The sequence below is a fragment of the Gobius niger genome, assembly GCF_951799975.1.
Source record: "Gobius niger genome assembly, chromosome: 10".
NCBI classification, from domain to species: domain Eukaryota; kingdom Metazoa; phylum Chordata; class Actinopteri; order Gobiiformes; family Gobiidae; genus Gobius; species Gobius niger.
Genome location: NC_136861.1, coordinates 32,849,295 through 32,873,508, shown reverse-complemented (window position 1 = coordinate 32,873,508; position 24,214 = coordinate 32,849,295). Strand labels below are relative to the sequence as shown.

The 24,214-nt window shown below is 41.6% G+C and overlaps 1 protein-coding gene across 4 annotated transcripts; it reads left to right on the top strand.

Annotated features, from left to right (window-relative positions):
* spag9a (sperm associated antigen 9a) lies at positions 1-24,107 on the top strand. 4 transcript variants are annotated; one of them, XM_079565317.1, is made up of 31 exons: positions 1-326; positions 2,545-2,665; positions 3,677-3,747; positions 3,817-3,905; positions 4,916-5,066; positions 7,060-7,149; positions 8,476-8,569; positions 8,734-8,827; positions 9,335-9,456; positions 10,557-10,571; positions 12,126-12,183; positions 12,261-12,413; positions 12,494-12,545; positions 12,642-12,772; positions 12,964-13,020; positions 15,264-15,428; positions 17,206-17,335; positions 17,475-17,561; positions 17,659-17,763; positions 18,481-18,667; positions 18,871-19,089; positions 19,173-19,377; positions 19,564-19,677; positions 19,765-19,845; positions 20,250-20,317; positions 20,390-20,541; positions 20,634-20,805; positions 21,751-21,864; positions 21,973-22,149; positions 22,284-22,421; positions 23,750-24,107. In XM_079565317.1, the coding sequence occupies exons 1-31, from the start codon at positions 24-26 to the stop codon at positions 23,866-23,868; spliced, it is 3,834 nt and encodes a 1,277-aa protein (XP_079421443.1). In that variant the 5' UTR covers positions 1-23; the 3' UTR covers positions 23,869-24,107. The 4 variants fall into 4 exon arrangements, with proteins under 4 accessions (XP_079421443.1, XP_079421441.1, XP_079421444.1 ...); XM_079565315.1 differs by having other exon boundaries at positions 7,060-7,173; XM_079565318.1 differs by lacking the exon at positions 10,557-10,571.
* Positions 24,108-24,214: the final 107 nt, after the last annotated feature.

Sequence of the window (24,214 nt, the reverse complement as noted above, 5' to 3'; positions counted from 1 at the left end):
GCAAGGCAGATCGGCTCTGAAAAATGGAGCTGGACGACGGGGTTGTGTACCAGGACGACCCCGGGGGGACGTCCGCGATGATGTCGGAGCGCGTATCGGGCCTGGCTAACTCCATCTACCGGGAGTTCGAGCGCCTCATCGGCAAATACGACGAGGACGTGGTGAAGGAGCTGATGCCGCTGGTCGTGGCCGTGCTGGAGAACCTGGACTCGGTGTTCGCGGAGAACCAGGAGCACGAGGTGGAGCTGGAGCTGCTCAAGGAGGACAACGAGCAGCTCATCACCCAGTACGAGCGGGAGAAGGCGCTGAGGAAGCACGCCGAGGAGGTGAGCTTTATGGGGAGGAACGATCAAGGATTCTCGGTCGAAATGTGTGCGTGTGCTCCCCCGTGCCCGTCATGGTTGTGAATGAACGTGGCGAGATGTAAACAACAGACAGGCAAACGTCAGATCCCCCCCCACAGGCATCATTGTACGGACTGGACCATTGTTAGTCCTGGAATAGTATGTTTACTGTACATTAGGGATCACTGCTCAGCTAAAGGGGCTCTGAGTAAGGATAGAATAACAACTAAGCCCAAACCCACGACTAACTCAACTCTGAACCAAATCTAAAACCAAAATGATGTCTAATCCGGCTAACCAGAGGAAAGCCACGAAATCAGGGCTGAATCAGGACTAAGAATCTCGACTAATTCAAGATTGAACCAGGACTAAACCAGGATTAAACCAAGAGTAATTCTGGGCTACATGACGATCAACTCAGAATTCACATCAAGACAAAACCTTGCCTTTTTTTTAAGAATTGAACTTGTATTGAATTAAATAAAAAATGACTAAACGTGTAGAGTTTTCTTTTACCAGTACTTTAAAGGTACTTGGTTTACGATACTGATGCCGGGAATGACACTTTTTCGAAAACTGAAACCGTATTCATATGTTTTCAGAACCACAAATGGACAGGATCATGTCGAATTATTCCACAGTCATTCAACAAGACCATTTCTATTCCTTTATTTTTCATTGTTTTATCATTTGTTTGAGCAGGAGCAACCAAATAACTTGCTTTAATGCTGACGTCGACACTTAGTGTTTGTTGTTTTGGTACCAAGTTTTTTTATGTCATATTTTCTTTTTGATTGTGGTTTTTGGTACCATACTGGTATCCTTAAAGGTTACCCAGTCCCTGACTAAACCAGGTCTTTCAGGACTAAGATACTCAAAGATCAAATCAAGATTAAACCAGGACAAAACCGTGTGTAATTCAGTGTTAAACCAGGTCCAAACTATTACAAAAAAATAATAATATATAATAAATACAGGGCTTATTCAGAGCCTTAACTTGTGCTAAATCAATCCTGGTCCCGGAAACACAATTCAACCAAAAAACACTTGCACTTCAGCCATAACACTGCTAAGTCATGCTTTAGAGTTTGTGCACACCCAGTCATGAAAGTGGTGGTGACTCAGCCTTTTCCAGCCATTCTAACGCATGATGGGAAAAATATCCTTTTTGGACAAATATAACCCTCAACCTGATGGCTGTCCCTTTAGAAGTAAACTTAACCGCATGATTTACAGAAGTGATAATAAAAACAGCTGTGGCCAAGCCTACTAACCTCTGTCCTTGGGCATTTAACAGCAGGCAGAGGACGTGTTTAGTAGCTCCTTTAGTACATGTTATTATGCAAATGGTCTAAAAATGTATAACACAGCTTGCACACAATTCAAATGTGCAGAGAGATATTATTGTGTGACTTATTGTGAGGGAGTGTAAGAGGAAACAACCCAGCTTGAATGTGTTTCATGAATCATGTGTGCTCAGCGACCGTGTCTGTGTTGTTTGGATGTTTCTCGCTGACTGTAGGGGACTGTATTTGTTTACAGAGGTAAAAACACATTAGATATCATTTGTTCTTTAACCTCTTAACCCCCACTTTAACTGAGCATATTTACTCCAGTTCGGCTATAATCAAATCTAAAAGACGGCGAAAAAGTGTTGAAAAAGCAACATAAAAGCCACAAAAGAGCGACAAAAAAACGTGACGAATATGTGACATAAAACAACCAAAAATGCAATGAAAAACTGACAAAAACACGACCAAAAAGTGTCATAAAAGCAATGAACAAATGTGACGATAAAGCGAAAAAAAACACAACAAAAAAGCGATAAAAAAGAAAAAAAAACATGTGAAAAAACGGTTAAAAATGTGATTAAAATATCTGAACTGGAGAAAAAATATGCTCGGTTCAGGCGGGGGTTAAGAGATTAATGTTTCAAAGAATATATTTAGATGATAACTTTCTATAGCAGTGCAGCTCTATTGTGTGTGTGACTCAGCTGGACAGGATGTGGACACATACTTTTCCGCCCATTCCCCAAACGGCATTTCCGCATGACCATAAGAAGCACTTCCTGTTTCCAAGTGTCCAAAATTTGAAATTATTATGACAACAAGTGATTTATTTTGAAGAACCTGACTTTGGTGAATGGGTTATGTCATTTTTTTTGGTAACATATTTCTCTTGTCTTCTTGCGGAGCAGAAGTTCATCGAGTTTGAGGACGTCCATGAGCAGGAGAAGAAGGACATGCAGACCCACGTGGACCGGATGGAGTCCCATTCGCGACAACTCGAGCTCAAGATCAAGAACTATTCGGAACAGAGTGAGCACAAAATCACACTTGGGCTGCACAATAGTATATCACCAAATGACTGCAATACTAGGGGATGCAGAATATCATAAGAAGCAACAACATACCACTGTGGGCTTCCATCTCACAGATTTACAATAATAAAACACACAGGTACTCAAAAGTTCATTTTAGTCTCGGGTTGTTTGTTTTTAGACTGTAATTGGATATTGCATTTGCATAGACACAAAACCAACATAAATTTAGGGTGACTTGGATGCCATGTGGCGTAGCATCTTCTCACACGCAGACTTTACATGAATTTGACTGGAGTAACTGTAATGGGATTAAAGGCTTTTAGTTAAATCCATCCGACTAATGCGACAGTGCTCGCCGCCTTCTCATTGGTGGATTAGGAAATGAAAAGTCATCGGCTGATACACGTGGGAAAAAGATTATCCACGCTGCCCGGGTACAAAACCAAGTGGATTTTTTTTTCCTTTGCTATTACATGTAGCTACAAGACGTTTCAGCGCTCATCTGCTTTCATTCTGCTGTGTAGGGTTAGACTAGACTAAAATCTGGACTGACTCTGGTCTGGGAAGACAGTATGAAACAATGATATATTTTTCTCTAGGGTGTCAATCAATGATAACAAAAATAATGTTCTTGTACATCTCTTCTAATAAATTGATTTGTTTTTTTTTAACATATGACTACTTTATTGTTTCTCAGCCTGCCCCGGCGCATGACCAATGCTAGTCAATCATTTCTTGAGAGCATAGTCCACAGTGCCACTGACTATAATAACATTTAAAGAAACCGCTTCAGATATAGAAACCTCTAATCAGACAGTTTGCAAAAGTAGTTCAATGTATGACCTTTGTGTGGCCCCACTTCAGTAATGCTTGTTTAGTGTGTTTCATTACTAAATCTTAAATCGGGGAAGAAATGATTTTATGATTTGTCATTTTCATTTTTGTTTTATTGCTGTCCCAAATGCATTTTGCTCCTGCTCAACAATCAAACTCTCTGTTTTTTTAGTCAGCAGGTTAGAAGAGCGAGAACTGGAGCTGAAAAAGGAATACAACTCTCTCCATCAGCGACACTCGGAGGTACAGTGGACCTCTCACTTGGATGCTTCTGTTGTTCGTAACATGGTTTTAACTGGTTATGTTTGGTAGATGATCCACAACTACATGGAGCACGTGGAGAGGATCAAGATGCAGCAGACCAGCGAGGCGGCCGATTCCAGTGCGGTGGCCAGAGTCAGGTGAGCAAAGTTAGTTAAATCTATGACGTCACGCACAGCTAAGGCCGCCATTGAAGACTGAAGTGGAATGATGCAGTACTACGACATGTAACAGTATATGAAAATGAAGGGCAGCTGATCAGCAGAAGCATTTTGTTTGTGATCATAATCATTGCTCAAGAAGATAAGTTAAAAGACAACCCCAGAGATGGTTATGTTTATAAGGCAAAGATGTAGCAGTGCTGCCAGTCCAGCTGCAGCAGGATTTACCAAAGATCTGCTTCCACTCCTCAGACTAAATGAAGACATCCAAGAGGAAACAGAAAACCTTTCTCTATGATTTTTACAGTTTGTCATGTCGATAAATTGTCAGTTTGAGTCAGTGTTTCAGCTGCTCACGTTAGCACTCTACCGCGGGTAGCATTTTATCCTCGACACAGTGATCATATCTGCGGCTCACATCTATTAACCCACTGAGGAAAAACTACAGTTACAGCTCAGCTCTGACCTCTTTCACATGTATCCAAGGCTTGGAGTTTGAGGGTGGTTCAGGGCTTTCTCTTAGATATGTCTGTTGGCTCAACAGCTGTAGCCAATGTCCACAAATGTTCTGGTCACCAACTCTTCAGGCAGTGTATCAGCTGCTATATTTGGATGTAGCATCTTGACTTCAGTTAATGGAGATGTGTAGTTTGATACTAGCATGACATACACTAGCCAAACATCTCCAAGATGGCGGCACGTGACTGAAAGGCATGTTGCGTTGAGAGATGACTTTATTGTACGATCAGTTGTTATAATGTTGTACAAGGGTGCAAATTACAACGTCCCCAAGTACTATGGTTGGTTGATGTTGGTTGATGTTGGTTGATGTTGTTATAAATGTGCTATAGAAATAAAGTTGACCTTGACCTTGTTTGTAAGATGCAAACGACATTATATCAAGTTTGTAAAAAACTGAAAAGCCAATTTGCTAAGTGACTTCTAAGCAACGTGTTTTAGCATATTGATTTTTGTCCATCTGTGTCCAGGAGGGAGCGTCCCCTGTCCTTGGGTGTCTTCCCGTCGTCTGGAGGCAACTCCCTGATCATCCCAGACCCCAAGGCCAGAGCGGAGACTCCGGCAGCAGGAGGCTGGAGGTTCAATGACCCCGCCCAGGACCGCTCCAACACCAGCCTCAAGGTATGTGCTGGGCTTCAGACTACATTACAACACTAAATGATTAACCTAACTAGTTTCTACTTGAGCTTTGTGCAACATCATATATAACTAAAGGAAAAAGCATACGTTTAGTATGTATTATTATGTATTATTTGTTATTGCTAGTAGACATTTTGAGGAAGTCAATGTCGTTGGCAACATGCAACTTGTAATGTTTCACATAGAAGCCTTAAACTCTCCATAGTCTGAAAACGAACAAATCTTTTAGGTTTTGTATTTGAAGACAGTTCCTCCGGCTGGAACAGAAGTAGTTTTGTATTCGGCAGTGTTTAAAAATAGCCCCTTTGAGGAAGCTGGGCTGTGCTCAGGCATGTTTTATCAGGGATCTGACAAGGCCATCTTTGTTTTAGAACCTCTTCCTCAGCATCCAACGTGAAGGCAGGTGCAGCAAGCTAACCAAACCATTTGCAAATGCTTTCATTCTGACAATAACAAAATCTGTATTAAAGAACATATTTTGCTATGTTTTCTTAAAGAACAAATTGGAAAGTACTAACTTTGACATAAGGATTAGCATTTTATCCACATATTTCCAGTGGGTTGTGCGTGTTTTCCTTTTTTTGTTTTGTTTTTTATTTGACTGAAAAAGTGGTCAGCAGCGTTTTTAAAATTTTAAATTACCACACTTTTAGAGTCGCAGCTTGTCATAATAAATAAGGTGAATGTGTGGGCTGGCGTTACACATTTACATATACACACAGCATATCAATTAAGGCTGAACTGCTGATTCCAATTTGATCGGTCTCTATTAAAACTTTGCATACAAATATATATTCTCAATATGCAGGACAGGTGATTCCTGTATTAGAACTCTTCTTATTTTGAAGATATTTTTTGTACATCTTTCACCTCTGCTGCCTCAGTAATAAAACTGGCACAAAGGCCCAGTGCATTGTGGGACAGTAGCGGCTCTGCTGTATGGCTGCTGTCCAGAGCAGAGCTTTAGCTGCGTCCTGATTGGCCCTTATGTAATCGCTGCCAGGGGCCGATATTATGGATGCATGGTCTTTTGTGGACCAGAGGCTTTGATATGCAGACAGCCTTACACATCAGGGCTATTTATAGAAGCATCTGCTGAGGTTGCCTTGGGAATTAAATCAAATACTGTAGCTAGCAGTATCTGACCGCTATGCTAATAATTCACCTAATCCGGTGCCATTGTGGGTAACTTCCTGTATGCTCATGACAGTTTCCTGTCTGATTGTTGAAATGCAAATACAAAGAAAAGAAAGTTGAAACAATTTGCTCAAATTATGTTAGTATTATAACATTTATTAGCATTGAATTAGCGTTAGCCTTTAGCTTCAAGCCTACAATTCTAAACACACAAGTATTTACTTCATAAGTTTTTATCATGTTATAAGTGAGTAACCACCACCTGCCACATTTCTTTGGCGAGGCATAGTTATCCCCCATAGGAATACAACAAAGACAGGAAACAGTTTTGAACACAGGAAGTTAGCTAAAGCTAGCATAATCCTGTTACAACCATTTTAATTGCGGTTTCAGTTTATTAAAAATATGAAGATGTACCACAAACTTCACTCATCAAATTGTGTACAGTTAAAAGTGCTACATAAGCTTTATTTGTTTGTTTCTGCCGCCAGGTGTTCTCCTAAATTTAACCTCCTTTTTCTGCAGATTTGGCCCCATTTCAACAATCAAACATGTTTTGGTGGTTGCTTCTGTTTCCCACTATGATCAAGGCGTTTGGCTGTAATACTTCTTTTAAGGGTCCTATATTTATGTTTTGAAGCCAGCAATACATTAGCCTTGTTATACCACGTTACAATTTGCTCAAAAAAATGTAACCTAAACATAATATAGGACCTTTCAAAAACCAAAGCAACTTTTCTGAAACCGCTTTGCTCCATTCCACAAACATGCGCACCATGCTTGCCTTTCTGCCCGTGAACTTTCGGAGCTTCACTCTCCCTCTTCCCCCTCCACACAGCTGGACTTTACCGAGCTCCCCAAGGACAGGGAGGGTAAGGGCGTGCAGGAGCCCACCACATGGGGCACCTCGCTGGCCGACGACTGCAAGGTGGCCGGAGGAGCGGCAAAGGGGGTTAGCGAGTCTGCTGATATTCCACTCACTGTTTCTGTGTCTGTGCGGCCTTTGTACACTCACCCACTCCGCTGATCCATCTGTCCAAACGCACCGCTGCTGTCTCATTCTTTGCTCTTGTAGACGTCACAGTCATTTGCAAAATCCAGGTCTGTGCTAAATGAAACCATGTTTAGAGTAAAGTTGTTGTAGCTGTTGGATTGATAAATAATTTCAGTACAGCTGCAAGTTAGTAAGACACAGGCTGTTAATCCAATATATGAATCTGTAAGAGCAACAACATGGTTTCCTCTGGCACTGTTTTATGTTTTGCTGTGTATATTTTCATTAGCTTTTGGTAGAACCTCCATGCTTCTCAATTCACATTTGGCTTGTCATATTGTCATCGCTTTTTTAATTCATTTTCTGGTAGTTTTTGTGGTCGTGCAGTTGTAGTCCACACACTGGTCATATTTCTTCTCTGTTTTAATGGTGTTGGTGTGTGTGCGCTGCAAAAATTCATACATTTACACAAGTACAAAAAAAAAAATGGCTTGAAATTATTCTTGAGTTGAATTGTGTCAATTGACTGCTTTCTATTCACTTTTTTCTGACTTTTTCCAAAATTGTCTTCGCAAAGTAGTACTAGTCACCTTTATTCCAACTTTTTGTCCAATTTTGTCGATCTGAGGATCAACTCGTAGCTCAAAAACACCGGGTGAAGGTGACGCAGTGAGACGAGGGTATAAAGATTAGAAATTGTACGATCGAAGATTAGCTGCGACTGATACCAAGCTGTGTCTGATGTTTGGGAGCGCTCGTCGCAGAGTGAGCCATCCTCTCGCTCCAACTACAATCTCTGTCGCACAGGTTGTCCACAAATTACAACACAACGCTAGCTTCAAATAACCACAGGTCCATGAAACTCACTGGTTGTAGCTACGGTTTAATCTTCGCACGTTGAAGTCGAGTGCTGGCTTACGAATTAACGTTCCCCATGTTCCCCAAGAAATCGAATAGTCTAATCAAATAGTTCTGAAGTAATTTCCGCTTTTGCAGTGTGCTTATTGTGAATTTGTGCAGCTGTTTGGTAACATATATTTTCATGTCTCTCTTTCATGTCTTTAGTTTTATAGAGTCTGTTTTTGCAGCACTGCTTATTTCTGTGGGTGTGAGAGTTGTAGCGTAGCCGGCATGTGATGTGTCAATATCTCGTGTTCACTGTTATTTAAATATAGTTTGGTGTTGGATTTTGTCTTATTTTTTTGTCCCACGCAGGAAACTTGAGGATAAAATAGTAACGCGTGTGTTTTGTCTTTGCAGGACGAGCTTTCAGACCTTGCCTCAGACAGAGCCGAGGGGACCAGTAAGAGTACAGAGGTGCAAGCCGCTCCGGGCTCTAGGTCCATATTAGTAGGTATGGATATAGCACTCAAATTTCAAATTGTTCACTGCAAAAGATAGATTTGTTGAAGGAACTGACGATCGGATCTAAATACTCTAAATCCCAGCTTCAAGAAGGGCTGGTTGAGTCCATTTTTCATTTAAATGCATTTTACTAGAAGGACTTTTCTTGTGTAGGTTTACCGGAAAATGAAGATAGCGCAGACGTGCAGGACATTATTGAGTCCACTCCAGAGCTGGACATGGACCTCATCGGCTACAGGCCGTGCAGGTGAACAGTCACAATGTGTCCTATGCATTTGCAAAAAAACATAAACTTAAAGCAGTACTCAGTAACTTGTTCATCTTAATGTGTTAATGGGATGATTGGAGGGTCTTTCATCTGGTGTCTCTGGCCAGAAAACCACAATTGCAACATGACAGCCACCGGACCGGCGCAACCAATACACACTAATAGAATTACAAGGAAGAAGCTAACAGGCTAACGAGCAAAGCTAATTGCAGGCTAGTGCCACTTTAAACAATATTTCCAGCCAAGTTTGAGTGAAAAAAAATATTTCCATTGTGTAATTGGATGTACAATATCCCTCTCTCCCTTCGCCTTTCCTGTCAGCGTAGTTTTTACTCTCATGGACAATTAATAAGTTAAAACATTGCAACTTGTTACGACACCTGCAGTTGCACTTATGGCCTCGAGGGGCACAAGTTACTTAGTACTGCTTTAAAAACACCTGCTGTTTGTAATATGAAATATGACTGACACTAGTTTGTCTTTCAGCACTCCCACTAAAGGCATCGAGAACAAGGCGTTTGACCGAAACACGGACTCTCTGTTTGAGGAGCTGTCCTCTGCAGGAACAGGGCTCATTGGGGACGTGGACGAAGGGGCCGATCTCCTCGGTGAGCGTTCATTTACATAATAATATTCCTTTCTCTTGGGCCGCTTTCTCACTCGCGTAAATACTCTTGATACTGATAAAAACTGATTTAAAGAATGTCTTCATTTTTGTATAATGTCTTTATGATTAAACTGTTACCTGCCATTAGCTTCGATGCTACGTCACGCCTATAGTCACCTGTTTTACTCAGTCTGAACCATCTCGTCACGCTAACGTCATCTTTCTCTCCTCTGCCTCATCCCCTGCATTTGTCCATTCTCCCAGTGGAGTACTCCGGTGTGTATAACTCTACATTATCTAAACACTCTCTTCCGCTCTGTCGCATCTGCCATTCATCATTCCAAATCATTACTTCAGTTGTAGCGCTTGCACTAGCTTTTTATGGCTGAGCAAGTTATTGAAGTTGATGCATGCATAATGTTTTTCAATACAATCTCTCCGGTAGGACTGAACGATTTTGGAAACGATATTTTATAGCAACTTGGGATTTGATTTGCATTAAAACAAAATAAAAGTGAAGAAGGCCTTTAAAATGTTTTCCATCTCAATGCAGATTTTAAAGGCCCTATACCAGATTTTCTTTCTGTGTACAGACAATGAAAGACGGAGTTGATACATTTTAAATTGTTAGTTGTGGCTCAAACTCATTCCTAACTTTCCTTGTGCAATTTGAACATCCAAGTCGCTCACAACTACTCAATAAAAAGGCTTTAGAGTTGGATGTACAGCGCACATAACACAAGCATTAACATCAGAGAGAAGACTGAAATATTAACTGCTAAACTAATACATGTGATTTTCATGTAGCATCCATTCAAAAACATAATTTCAGTCCTGTTATGACTAATCTCAGGTTTGCCTAACTCTTCCTTTTACAGCTTGACTGTTCTGCTGTTTTCCTTTTATAAAGCTGTGATTATTTGACAGTGTTGCCCCAGAGCCGAGCAGCGTCTGTCTCTTTGCTTGTGGAGTAGGGATCATTTGTGACTCTGCTCCTTCATTTTTGGCCATTTCACCTAAACAGTCTCCACCTCTCTCTCTCTCTCTCTCTCTCTCTCTTCCTTGCTCTCCTGCCTGACATGGATTGCATGGTTTGCTCAGACCTTAGTTTGATTGGTAAGACCTTTCCCAGTCTCCCCATCCTTTTCTATCACATGTGCTGTGTGTGTCCTCTGTAGTGGTCTCTGGTAGTGTTACTTTTAGTGTAGTGTTTTGTGTAAATAGATGCATCATGTCTAACAAGATACAATCAGGCATAACACTATGACCACAGGCCTAACATGTTGGCAAGAATGTTATTATTTACAGGCCCTGTTCTATATCTCTACTATATGTTCAAGTTTTCAAACCCAAAACATTGAGCTTGTTAGTATTAAAATTATCCTTGTGGTCTTTGCTGACTTTCCTACAACATTCTTAACATCGAGCCATGGACTAAAGCACAAAAGCCTCAACTCCAAACCTGCATATACCGGGTGGGGCCCTAAAGGTGCCTTGTGTCCATTGTGGGTCAAACTACTTGATTTCATTACTTGAGTAAAAGTACAGATACAGCCCGTCAAATATTACTCCAATAAAAGTAAAAGTTGCTCAATCAAAATTTTACTTAAAGGCACTATACCTGATTTTCTTTTAAATAAAAAAAACAATGAAAGAGGAGGCCACTAAATTAAAATGTTAGTTGTGGACTCATTTCTTGCTTTCCTAACAGGGACAGAGTTTAAAGGCATATCTCACCAACTTGCAGGGTCACTTTTAGAGAAATGCTAGAAACCCAGCCTGCAAGCTAATAGAATTGATACAAATGCTTTTAGTGCTCCATGGCTAGAAAAAACAATCACGTATACTGCCTTTAAGTATTTGCTGTAGAAAATGCTTAAGTATTCAAAGTAGAAAGTACTAGTTTGTTATATAATTGGTATTAAGATAAGTTTGCAACTTCTTCAAAATGACAAAAATTGCACCCAAATTCACCCTCCATACGGCAAACAGACGGGGACAAACTTTCTTCTTTGTCATGAGTCAATGGCATAGACAGATCTGCACAGCGCCACCTATTGTTCTGGAGTGTACATTATAAGGATTTCAAAATAAACAAAACACGTGGGCAAATTTACTTTGAACTTTGAACCCTTTATGGAAATGAAATGGAGTAGAAAGTATTGAATTTCTCTTTCAAATGTATTGGCGTCAGTTCTCAAACACCAGTAAATTAAAGGGACTATACAGAGTTTAAAAATGCTAAAAAAATGTATTTTCCTCCCCCTACATGTTCCAGCCATGTCCCATGTAGAATGAGCTCAGAATTCACCACAACTGCCTCTAAAATCCTGCACTGTCCCTCAAAAAGGTGCTAATTCGGGGCGAAGTGCCGTCATGCTCGTGCTTAATATAGAAGCTGCAGTTACACGTATGACCTGAGGTGGCAGTAATGAGTATAAAATGGCAAACTTGCATCTAGCCCCTCTAAAGTACAGATCCTCAAAAACGTACTAAAAAAGTAAATTTACTTACTGTTACTGACCACCATAAAGCCTCCTAGGATCAATCCCTCTTATTGACTTCTATCAGTGGTCATAATGTTATACCTGATTGAATATTACTTTTAGTTAAATGCATCCCACATATTGCTACAGTTTGTCATGAACTCTTTTTTCTCCCTACCCAAAGGAATGGGCCGTGAAGTTGAAAATCTCATTCAGGAAAATTCCCAATTACTTGAAACAAAGTAAGACTAAACACCTCCTTTCCAACTCCTGTATTCCACTGTCCCACGTGGCCAAGCTGAATCTCTTTCCTTTGCAGGAACGCTCTGAACGTAGTGAACAAAGACCTCATCCTGAAGGTGGACGAGCTGACCTGTGAGAAGGAGGTGTTGCAAGGAGAGCTGGATGCGGTGGTCCAGGCCAAAGCCAAACTGGAGGAGAAGAGCAAAGATCTAGAGGAGGAACTGAAGAAGTATAAACATAATAAATCTGATGACGTGTGGCTCGCTTTTCCTCGCACATATTGGTAACAACCGTTCTGCTGGATTTCAGAGTGAGGCAAGAAGCGGAGGAGATCAGACAGAAAACACATGACGAGGAAGACGTAAGTTTCGTTTGAACTATTCAGCGCTTTTATGTGCTTTATTTCCTGTGTATCAGCTTCAACTCTAATCCATGGATTTTGGGTTTCTGTTGACAGAGTGACATTCCCGTGGCGCAGAAGAAGCGCTTCACCCGAGTGGAGATGGCCCGTGTCCTGATGGAGAGGAACCAGTACAAGGAGAGGCTGATGGAGCTGCAGGAGGCCGTGAGGTGGACGGAGATGATCAGGTATGAAGTATCTGGTGATCGTTTCCAACATGGCACGACACGGACGTACAAAAGTTACTCTGGCTTTGAGATATTTGTTGTCTATCGATGTCAGAAGTGAACCCTGCTCTCTTTTAGGGATTGTCTTCTGGTCCTAAGATGAACAGCTGTACAATGAGTAGATTTTTAACTAATGCTGACTTGTGTTTTAGGGCCTCGAGGGAAAACCCAGCCTTGACGGAGAAAAAGAAATCCAGCATCTGGCAGTTGTGAGTGCTCCCTTTCATTACTGTTTATTTATTCCTCTGTATATCTATCTATTGTTTGTTTAATCTTTTTCTCTGTAATTTAAATGACTCTAAACTGAGACTCTTGGTGCGTCCCATCACCACGTAGTAACTCACTCACTCGTCTTTCTGCTTTGTGCTATTGAAACGTCAGCAGTAGGTAAATAAAGATTCTAAAAATGGTCCTACCCCGTCACAGCCGCTCCTCCTCCTCCAAAAATCCAAAACTCTGAAGTGTTTTGTCTCCTTAACCTTCACTCACTGTGCAGTTGACTGTAGTAGTTTCATTTTTTTATTCTGAATTTGTTATCCTCCTTTGCCCTGGGCTTTCCTGTCTCCTGCCTGCACTCTGCTTTTGATGTTAAACTACCTACGGATTGGCAGCTGAAATGTAACGTGACCCTAGGGTTGAATTTGTTTTCTCCACAAACGGTACATTTTCATGCACAGAGCGTATAGAAGTTTTAAAACAATAATTCAGTTCACTGGGCACATTTTAAACTTGTCCAAGAGCAATCACATTTGATACAAGACTAATTACTACAAAAAATCCCACACATTTCTTCTCTTTGTTTGTTCACGCTTCCTTTTAGAAGTTTGCTTTGGATATTTCATTGTCTAAATTATTGACAAGGCCAAAAATAAATAAAATAAACCGTTTATTTAGTAGCGCTGGTGCCACCAACTTTTTAATTTGGTCGCACAGACAATATTTTGGTCTCACTGATTCGAGACACAATATCAAAATTCATTCGTTTTTTTTTTGTTTGTTTTGTTATTATTATTACAAAACTAGACACTCTAACTCAAGTTGTTGATCGAAATAAATGACGATCAACAACTTGTGAAAAGTCACGATCTGGACATTTCATCTGGGCATTTAATCACAACGCGCGTGTGTTTTCAATGCCCATCAGTTCTGCAGCAGCGCCGCTTAAAGAGAGGAGGAGGAAGTGAGAGCAGAGGGGATCTCCTGCACGGAACAATGATCTCCACACCTTGTGCTTCAGATCACTCCTTATTTTTTTATCAGAAGACCAATGAGGTCAACAAGCCCACAGTTTTGTATGATCTAAAAATAAACCTTGTGTCAGACACGAGCGCCGTTTACTGCGGCTCACCGCTGCATCCTCGAGGTGTATTTTTGTCACAATATTTCAGCTTTATGTTCTTTTAAAACAAATTGAAACTCACAGCCCAGTGAAGAGAGTGAAATGAGGGAGACAGTTGTTTCATAAAACACGCAATTCATAAAATACTGTGTTTTGATCAAAACTAGTTTGGCTTAGGATTTCTCAGGAACCAAGGCCCATAGAATTAAATGGTTTTCACCACCATCTTTCAAATGAGCCACAGAATGTCCATAGCTGAAACATAGAATACGCTGTGGTGCTCCAAATATCATCAAAAATGGTCTGGATTGTTGGCACTCTACAGCAATAAAACCCTAGCTGATGAGATACCACTCATTTGGCACTAAATTGGAATTGGTATAGTTTATGCAGAATCTAATTCAACTGCATGTGTGGCATAGAAATACCTTCACACAGGCAAAAAGAGAAGGAAATGAACAGAACAAGGTGAAATACATAAAATTGTGTGGTTAAACAAATAATTTACGGTAAATCTGAGATTATGCTAATTATTTCATTTGATAATAAGATGGCACTGACAGGACTGCTCACCACTGAAGGCTCTTGCCGCCTACTTTATAGTCTCTGTTCCTTCTCATCATCCTGCCAGTGGCCCAATACTCCCCAAAATGATCGTCCTCTGAATCACAATCGCCCTGTGTCCATTTCCTTTCAGCTTTGGGATTCTGTGCTGGTTTGTTCTTTTGTGTATCAGTGTTGCTGGCAGTCTAGAGCCTTGATATATAAATAAATAGATCTTTGCTATTTGGTAATTGCCACTATTCACGTTGCAATTTCAAGCCATGAGAATGAGAGGTTTTATCAGGAAAGCATCTTGAGGTCTGCAAAGGGAGTACTAATAGGACAAGTATTTTAATATAAGTTAAAAAAAAGAATAAAAGTAAGTCCTAGAAAGACTATATGAATGTCTTTTGACTCCGAGCATGCCCTCAGTTCTAATTGTGCACTGTTTGATTGTCAGTCTTGGTTTGTTGGTGACCCCTGCCTCGCTCTCTCCCCGCTCCCCTCCTCTCATCTCCGCCCCCTCCTCACCTCCTTTTTTTCGGCTATTGTGTAACTCCTCCTGCGCAGCTTCAGCAGACTGTTTAGCTCCTCCTCCAGTAGCCCCGGCCTCAAGAAGGTCGACTCCCAGTCCAACGTGAAGTACAACCCCCCGGGCAGCCTGGTGAAGAGGAGCAGCACCTTCTCGCAGTTCCCCACCGAGAAGTCCAAGACCTTCGACTTCCTCAACGAAGAGTGAGTGCATGCGGACCGGTGCGGCAAATGGTCGTTGTTTGTTCAGCCTGCTGCTTATCGTCTGCTGCTGGCTAGGGCTGAGTGCCGTTAAACGATTACCAGGTATTGGTATCGAAAAACAAGTGGCATGACAAATATTTTAATATAAGTATAGAAAAAAGTATCGTTCAGGTATCGGTATCCAAAACAGAGTATTGTTAAAGTACCGGTATTGGGAAAAATGTAACGGTGCCGAGCCATAATGCTGATGAAGCCTCTTTAGGTGAAACAACCCGATACACATGACGGCTTGTGAATCTAGATTGGTGTGCATTGGAGAGATGCAGTGTTAATTTTGACAACATATTTTATTTTAGTCTTAGTCTTAGTCTTTTGACTAAAATGTAATTTAATTTTAGTCAAGATTTAGTCAAAAAAAAAGTTTCAATTTTAGTCTAATTTTATCCATCCATCCATCCATTTTCTTCCGCTTTATCCGGGGCCGGGTCGCGGGGGCAGCAGTCTCAGCAGTCTAATTTTAGTCGACTAAAATTGCAAGTAAATTTAGTCGACTAAAATGAAGACTAATTTAGTCGACGTATATTTATAATATTCATTATAATCATATTTAATCTTGTTCTTTTGCTTCATGGAGCTGCTCCACATGAACAAAGCTCAGAGCTGATCATTTGGCAGAGAATTTCCATGATCTGAGGCTCTTTCAGACGGTCAATAGAAGTTTGGATGATTTTAGTCTCTCCTTTTCATTTTTATTTAGTCTTATTTTAGTCGACTAAAATATCTGGACATTTTAGTCATAGTTTTAGTCTCATGAAAAAGTTTTAATTTAGTTTTAGTCAGCAAAAATATCACTTTGACTAAAATTAAGACTGAATATTTTAGTCGACGAAATTAACAATGGAGAGATGACATTTTAACTACCAAACAAATTGCTTTATGCCATGCATCGTAACCCATGGTAACCCAGGACCGTCTACATGGATATAAGTGCTCAAAATAACCTAAAAACCGGACTACACTTGGTGAGGACTACTTCCATACTGAGAGACATTTGTTAGAAGTCACTAGAAGACTATTTATTGTAAATTATGTTAGATCTGTACGCTAATCGCCACTGTTGATCATTAGTCAGCACTTTTGGCGTAGAACTTCTTACTAAAGCTAATTTTAGTGTGAAAGTTCTTTAGGAGTTTGACTTTGGTTTACAATGGCGGGACAGTAGGGACCAACGTCAGTATGTGTTGTTGTCTTATGATTGGCAAAAACCAAACATGTATTAGACTGGAAATCTAAGCGATTACTAGTTTCCCTTAAAAAAAAACACTGGCATTCAGTTCATGCAAATCATTTCTGCCACAAATTTGGCGGCAGATAAATCCGAGATGTTTATTCGTCACATGTCACTCAAATACGGACACATTTCAAATATCTGGCATCCTTCAAAGAAACCGTTGCTACTTCTCTCACCTCTATTTAGTGCTTGACCGGTTGATACTTTCCTTCGTACTTACTAAAGCCACCATTTTTGTTTCATCATGAATAGACCATGCGTTTCTCCAAAAGCATGTGGTCTTGTCTTGCTAGGCTATGTTGAGATTCATTGCAGACGCCGTAAAAGGCAAAACATTTGATCATCCAGAAGATCTTGAGCTTTGTAAATATTATCCATTCTCTTTCGGTTGATTTATTACAGCCAATACGAAAAATAATACTTAAAGTTTTTTGGCTACGTCTACTAGTGTGTGATTCCACTGTTCTTTTTTCCTACACCTTACAGGAAGGACCCGTGCAGTTCCCCGTCGCGTAAGGAGCAGAAGCGAGCGCAGTACCGACAGGTGAAGGCCCACATGCAGAAGGAGGACGGACGCGTCACCGCTCACGGATGGAGTCTTCCGGGAAAATGCAAGGTAACATGTCTCTTTAGAGAATTATTAACAGAGCAGTGATGAGTTGAGAAGCCATAATATTTGCTTTTAAGCGCAGGGGTTGGTTTGCATTGCGTCTTCAAAGGTTTTCAATCTGATTGTGTCTGTGAAATTCTTGAAGGTAAACGGTGGACAGACGGAGAACAAGATGAACTTACCGGTCCCGGTTTATCTGAGACCCCTCGAGGTGAAGGACACTTGTATGAAGGTACACAGACTCCATGTGATCCGTCTTACAAAAATATACTCACAAATGTTGCTATAAGATTGACTGACCTGATGCTTGAATATGTTACTGTTACCAGCTGTGGTGTGCCGCGGGGGTCAACACGTCCGGTGGCAGGACAGAGCTCCACAAACAGAAGAAAGGCTCTCACTGCAGTTTAGACCAGCTGGAAAACGACTCAAAGGTCGGCACAAAAAGATACCTGCATGGTGGTTTTATGTTATTTCATTCAAGAGGCAAGACAAAATTACAAGTCACATAAACTCTCACATTGAATCAAGATAATACACTCCAGTCAAACAGGCTAAAGACTGTCATCATCAGCATCATGTGACACAGGTTCTTTCAATCGGAGCTCATTCTGGAGGTCATTCCAAGAGTGCAGGGCTGTAAACCTAAAGGCCTTTTTCACATCTCAGTGCACACGAGATGGGAAGAAGAGTAGATTTAAAAATTATAAGGCACCAAAGATTCAATCTGCAAAACGCCAAAGATGACCGGCCCACACAGGCGTGCAGGACACAGTGGTGAGTCAGCGACCTCATGTTGGTTATAAAACGCAGTGCTCCGTAATAAACAGTGTCCAGAGCAAAACAGTAAGTGGAGGCTTCATATAAATGACATCACCATCATCAAGACACACATAAAAGGGGCAACGACAAGTGTCTTAATTTGAAAGTAAAAGCCATGTTTTGTTTCAATTGTGTCTTTGTGTTCTTCATGTGTTCTTCATGTGTTCTTCATGTGCGTTCTACTTCTACTATTGGACAGCCACCGTCATACTTTGAGTGACGAGCAGATTTAACCATTCACAATGAAGTATAATCTGGATTAAATGTGGAATAAACTAGTCTGATGTGCAAAGTCTTGATATGGAGACGGTAACTGTGTGGTTTTGTAGGAGCATGAGAAGTCGGACCAGGAGAAGGATCTGCTGGTCCAGGATGAGATGTCCAGTCGTGTATGGGTTTGCACCAGCACCCACTCCTCCACCAAGGTCATGGTCCTGGACGCCACGCAGCCCGCAGACATCCTGGACACCTTCTACGCTTGCAACACACACGTGCTCTGCATATCCAGTGTGCCAGGTGAGAGCTCCATGTGCCCCCAAGGTTTAGAGGCGGCGGTCGGTCACACCAAAGTGGTTTAACAGCTCTCTTTAAATCTAATGGTCCAAGTCGTAACCGCAAACAAATGTGAAGTGTTCCGGCTGAGGAGACGAAGAGGATAGGGACTGAGGGTCTGAGGGGATAATAATCTCTCAAATTCATTCTCAAATCTTCTCTTCCAGGAGTGTTGGAGACAGATTTTCCCGCCAGTGAGGAGGTCCCCCAGGATGCAGACAGCGGGCAGGCTGGGGACGGGGTGTCGTTGGCGGGCAGCGTGGCCAGTGTGGGCTCCACGGGCAGCGACGGAGCACTGGCTGCTGAGGGGACCACTGCTGTGCCCCAAACAGCAGGATCCAGGCTGAGCGAGCAGCCCACGGAGCACAGCGGGCTCTCTGCATCAGGTTAGACAGAAATATACTCTCTATCCTCAAACGTTATCCATAAGTGGCTACACTTACACTTGCTTTGACATTTTCTCCAGTAGAGTTCTCCAGAGAGACCAGTCCCACTGAAGACGCAGCAGAGGAGGCCACGGAGGCCACGGAGGCTGACGCTGGTGTGGGTGAAGAGGAGGAGGAGGGAGAGAGTCAGGGAACAGAGCAGAACCAGCCGGGCATCTACACTGAGCACGTGTTCACGGAGCCACTTGGACTGGAGTCTGAGGGAGCGCCCCCTGCTGCTCGGCACGGGTGAGTGCAGGGCCGCCGGGATTTTTAGATATATGTTCTGAATACTTCTGAACTTTTATCAGCTTTAGCACGAACAATAGCTTCAATTTCACGTGAAGTGTGGACAGTCCCTTCCAACCAAGAGGAAGATTAAACTGTCTAAATGATATCCGTACATTAAAGCGTGATGCAACATTGGTTTGACAGGGGCGCGGGGGACGAGGTCACGTCTTTGCCAGAGCCGTCCGAGGCGCCTGACGGAGAGATGTTGAGAATGAGCAGCGCTCTGCCCACCATGTGGCTCGGAGCGCAGAACGGATGGTGAGTCCGATTTCAGTGAGAAACGTTTTTACACAGCAGTCGTTTAGTTTTACTAAGTGTTGGTTCTTTCACTTTGATTTCCTTCAGTTTGTACGTGCACTCTTCTGTGGCCCGATGGAGGAAGTGTCTTCATGCCATTAAACTAAAGGACTCAATTCTTGGCATTGTGTGAGTATTTCAGTACTTTAGTAAAATCTCAAAGGCTCTGTATCTGTTTTTTGTCTTGTTTTTTTACAAACAATGATAGTGAGTAAATTATACAGTCAGTTCAACTCGTCCCTAACTTTCTTAACACGCAACGTCCCAATTGTTCACAGGGATGAGTTTATATGAACACGTTTTACACTGTCACAGAAATTCTAGCAAAAAGTAATTCATGAAATTGGTACAAATACAGTATTTTTTTTCACAAATAAATGCACTGAACGGGGACAAGACAAATTTCATTCCAGTACTTTCCAAAAAAATTGGAAAGTACATGATTTACCAATCATCAACCACCGTTAGTAGTTTATATAATTTTTGGAGCGATTCCCACAGACATGGATTTCATAGATGTATTTGTGTTGCAGCCACGTTAAAGGAAGAGTGCTTGTAGCTTTGGCGGACGGGACGTTAGCCATTTTCCACAGAAGCATAGGTATGAGCTGTACTATTAAATATGTTTTTAAACAACCAGCTTGTTCCTGATAATCTCTTTTATCGCTTTAAGCTGACGGTCAGTGGGATCTCACCAACTACCACCTGCTGGACCTGGGGCGCCCGCACCACTCCATCCGCTGCATCAGCGTGGTGCACGACAAGGTGTGGTGCGGCTACAGGAACAAGATCTACGTCATCCAGCCCAAAGCCATGAGGATAGAGGTAAATCTGTCGATACTTTCATCAATGCTTTAAATCTACTCTCGTGTATTTGTTAGTATTGTCCTGAAACCCTCCTGTGTGCCCCTGAGCAGAAGTGTTTCGACGCCCACCCGCGTAAGGAGAGCCAGGTGCGGCAGCTGGCCTGGGTGGGCGATGGGATCTGGGTGTCCATCCGCCTGGACTCCACGCTGCGCCTCTTCCACGCTCACACCTACCAGCACCTGCAGGACGTGGACATCGAGCCCTACGTCAGCAAGATGTTGGGTAAAAAGCACAAAATGCTTGGCACTTGGGGTAAAGGCGGACCATGAGTTGTGATGTGTTATCGTGAAGGCTGATAATGAAAGTGTTTTTATGGCTAAACATTTTGCTCTCAGGCTTGTATTGTTCAGGTCTAATCATTCTGTATTATTGGACACAGCGCAAAACCTTTTTTAAATGTTCATAAATGGCTCAACTATAGTTACAGATAGCATCTTTGCCTATGCCCACAAAGGGTCACGTTGGATGATGCCGGGGGGGGAGGACAAAGGGGGAAACTAAACCCTACTTTAAAAATGCTGAATTATGGATATTTTACCAAATGAAGATACAGACATGGAGAGGAGTAAAGTGGTTCAAATGTTTACATGTAGAAGGATTTCTAAGCATAATACTAACATTAGCTTCATGCTACATGCTAATGGCTAGCTTTGAGTGCCAGTTTTTCATTTCTGTTGGACAAAGTGATGTCTCGAAACAATAAGGACCCGATTTTGACTTTGAAGCGTCTCGTCCGTATCTATTATTGAGATTTATTTATAATTTTCGACATTAACTTTTTTATTTTTTGTGCCCGGTATTTACCCCAAAACTATTCAGTAAAAAGCAACATGAGGTAGATATGATTTAAGGAGGTGTGAATATTTCCTCAATCCACTATATTATAGCATGTGTATTTTTCATCAAAACTTTATTGACGATGCACTTAATGCAAGTATGTAAAATCTAGATCGCCTGACAAACTTGTAGTTTACATTAAAGAGGCATAAACCATGACCACACCAGACTGGAAGCACGTACTGCTACTGGTGTAATACCAGTTCATTGTAGCAAAACTTGAACTCCACTGCAAACTTGTAAAGATGTAAGAAGACTGCAGCAATAAAATCTCCCTTCCTCTCTGCTCATGCCTGGATAGTTACTGGTTGTGTCTCCTGCTTACGACAGGCACGGGCCGGCTGGGCTTCTCCTTCGTCAGGATCACTGCCCTGGTGGTGTCGTGTGGTCGTCTCTGGGTGGGCACCGGAAACGGAGTCATCGTCTCCATCCCTCTCTCTGAAGGTATCACTCAGACACTCAATATGTGCCCTGCAGTATTTGTTCTGGGGTAAAAGTGTTATTCATGTCAAAGCCCAATGATATTTATTGATAAAAAACTCTTTCTTCCAGATAACAAGCTGAATGTGTCAGTGCCAAACCGTCCCGGGGGAGCGGTGCGTGTTTACAGCGATGACGGCTCAGAGGGGGCCGTGCCGAGCAGCTCTGTGCCGTACTGCTCCATGGCCCACGCCCAGCTCTGTTTCCACGGACACAGAGACGCTGTCAAGTTCTTCGTCACGGTGCCAGGTAAAGTAAAGCGCCAACGCAATGTCCCCAGAGAGGAGATAAGTTGTGACCGATAGGCAAAGCTGTATTTTAAGATGGAGTCGCCGTTGTTGAAACAGTCATTCACATGCTGTGTTGTGTGTGTGCGTTGACAGGTCAAGCAGTGCCCCCTCCAGGCAGTGCAGACTCGGGATCAGACGACCCCCCCTCTGAATCCTCCGACTCGGCCTCCTCTGAACCCAAAACATGCCTGGTTATGAGCGGAGGAGAGGGCTACATCGACTTCAGAATGGGTGAGGAGAAGACTATAGACGCACCTTGGGCCTCATTTATAAAAGCCTGTGTAGAGTTTTAATAAGATAAAAACATACACTTTAACATGTTTTAAAACCATTACAGATCCTACGATAACGATAAAAGAATCTTAGGCTTTCAGTGAGGCGTGGAAATCTGTCTAAAGTCATCAAACGAAACAGCATTCAATTGGATTTCAACTGGCATTAAAGGCCCAATACATGATTTTTTTTAAATTACGAACACTGATAAAGAGAACTAGTAAATTAAATTGTTTGTTGTGGTCCTAACTTGCCTAACACAGCATCCTAATTCCTCACAGGGATGAGTTTATGAGCACATTTAGGTTCACAGCTTTCAGGGTCACTTTCACAGAAATACAAAGAAATTGATACAAATGCTTTATAAGATGCACTTATTTCCACTGATAAAACACACAAATGTTTACAATATATTAAAGGTGTCGTCCTTTAATATACTGTAAACATTTGTGTGCATATGTTATTCCACTTCTACAAAAAAATATCGTTATTTCTGGTGAAATAATCCCATAGCTCAATTATTTGTAATGCATAAAAAAATAAAATAAATTGAACTGCAGTTTTTGCCTGAAATTGGACAAAATCTTTTGCTCAAACGTTGTATAGAATTCATTTTGAATTTGGAAATTCTTCTATTTGATTGTTTACAAATCTTAATAAAATATGCACAAATTTTATTTTATTCTTTTTTTGAAAAGCAAGAGCGGTGTTTGTCAACTGGTAGGTCGGGACCCAAAAGTGGGTCACGGGAACCTTTTCAGTGGGCCTGTCCCAGAAAACATTTCAATATTTATCTACTGAAAAAAACCTTAATTAAAAGTTTTTTTTTATGATTTCAGCTTTTGAGATACCTGTATATTACATGCTTTTTTTTTTTAGGAAAATGCTGTATTTTACAATAGATATAACAAATTCTGTCCTGGGTTGGGTCGCGGCTTGTCAGTTTACGGTGATGATGGGTCCCAACGCCAAATCAGTTGAGAACCGCTGCTTCAGAGTTCCTCACAGTTAAACCATCAAAGCAGAGTGACACCAGAAAGCACGCGATAATAACACACACAAAATATCTCACGACACTTTTTCATACTGTCTTCTCGCATTTTTTCTTTGAGCTTTATTGCGAGTTCTGTTTATTCCCATTTCATTTGCTTTACTCACTTTGATTAACAACAATGGAAACCTCCCCAGTTGAAGTGAAAAGTGAATAAACGACTTCAATTTAATGCTAATCTCCTGAATTTCTTCTGCATTTTTTTCCAACTTTGCCTCCCTGTTTCCTCCTCCAGGTGACGAAGGCACTGAGCTGGACGGCCTCTCAGACCAGAGCCCCGGTCAGACGGTCTCTCCCAAGGCTGAGCGCAGTCACCTGATCGTGTGGCAGGTCTCCACCACCGCACACCACTGACCACGTGCCATCGAGCAATACACCTCTCTCTCAATCCGCCCAACAACCAACCCGCCCGCCCGCGCATGTCCGTCTCCGATCTCCTCATTCTTAATGCCCGTGTAGTCGACTACTTTGTAAGATATTGTTAGTTTTGTACAGTTTTATTTTATTTGGGAAAATACACTGCAAAAACAAATCTCTGTGAATAAAAGATCGATGAATTCAGAATGTAGATTTTTGAGTAATTTTGACTAGTTAAGATTCTTCTTTACTTTTAAGATCTGGGTTATGTAACTTATTTTGTAAATTTACAAACTGATTTAGTTCAAAATAGGAAAAAAAAAAAACTACAACAATACGCCAG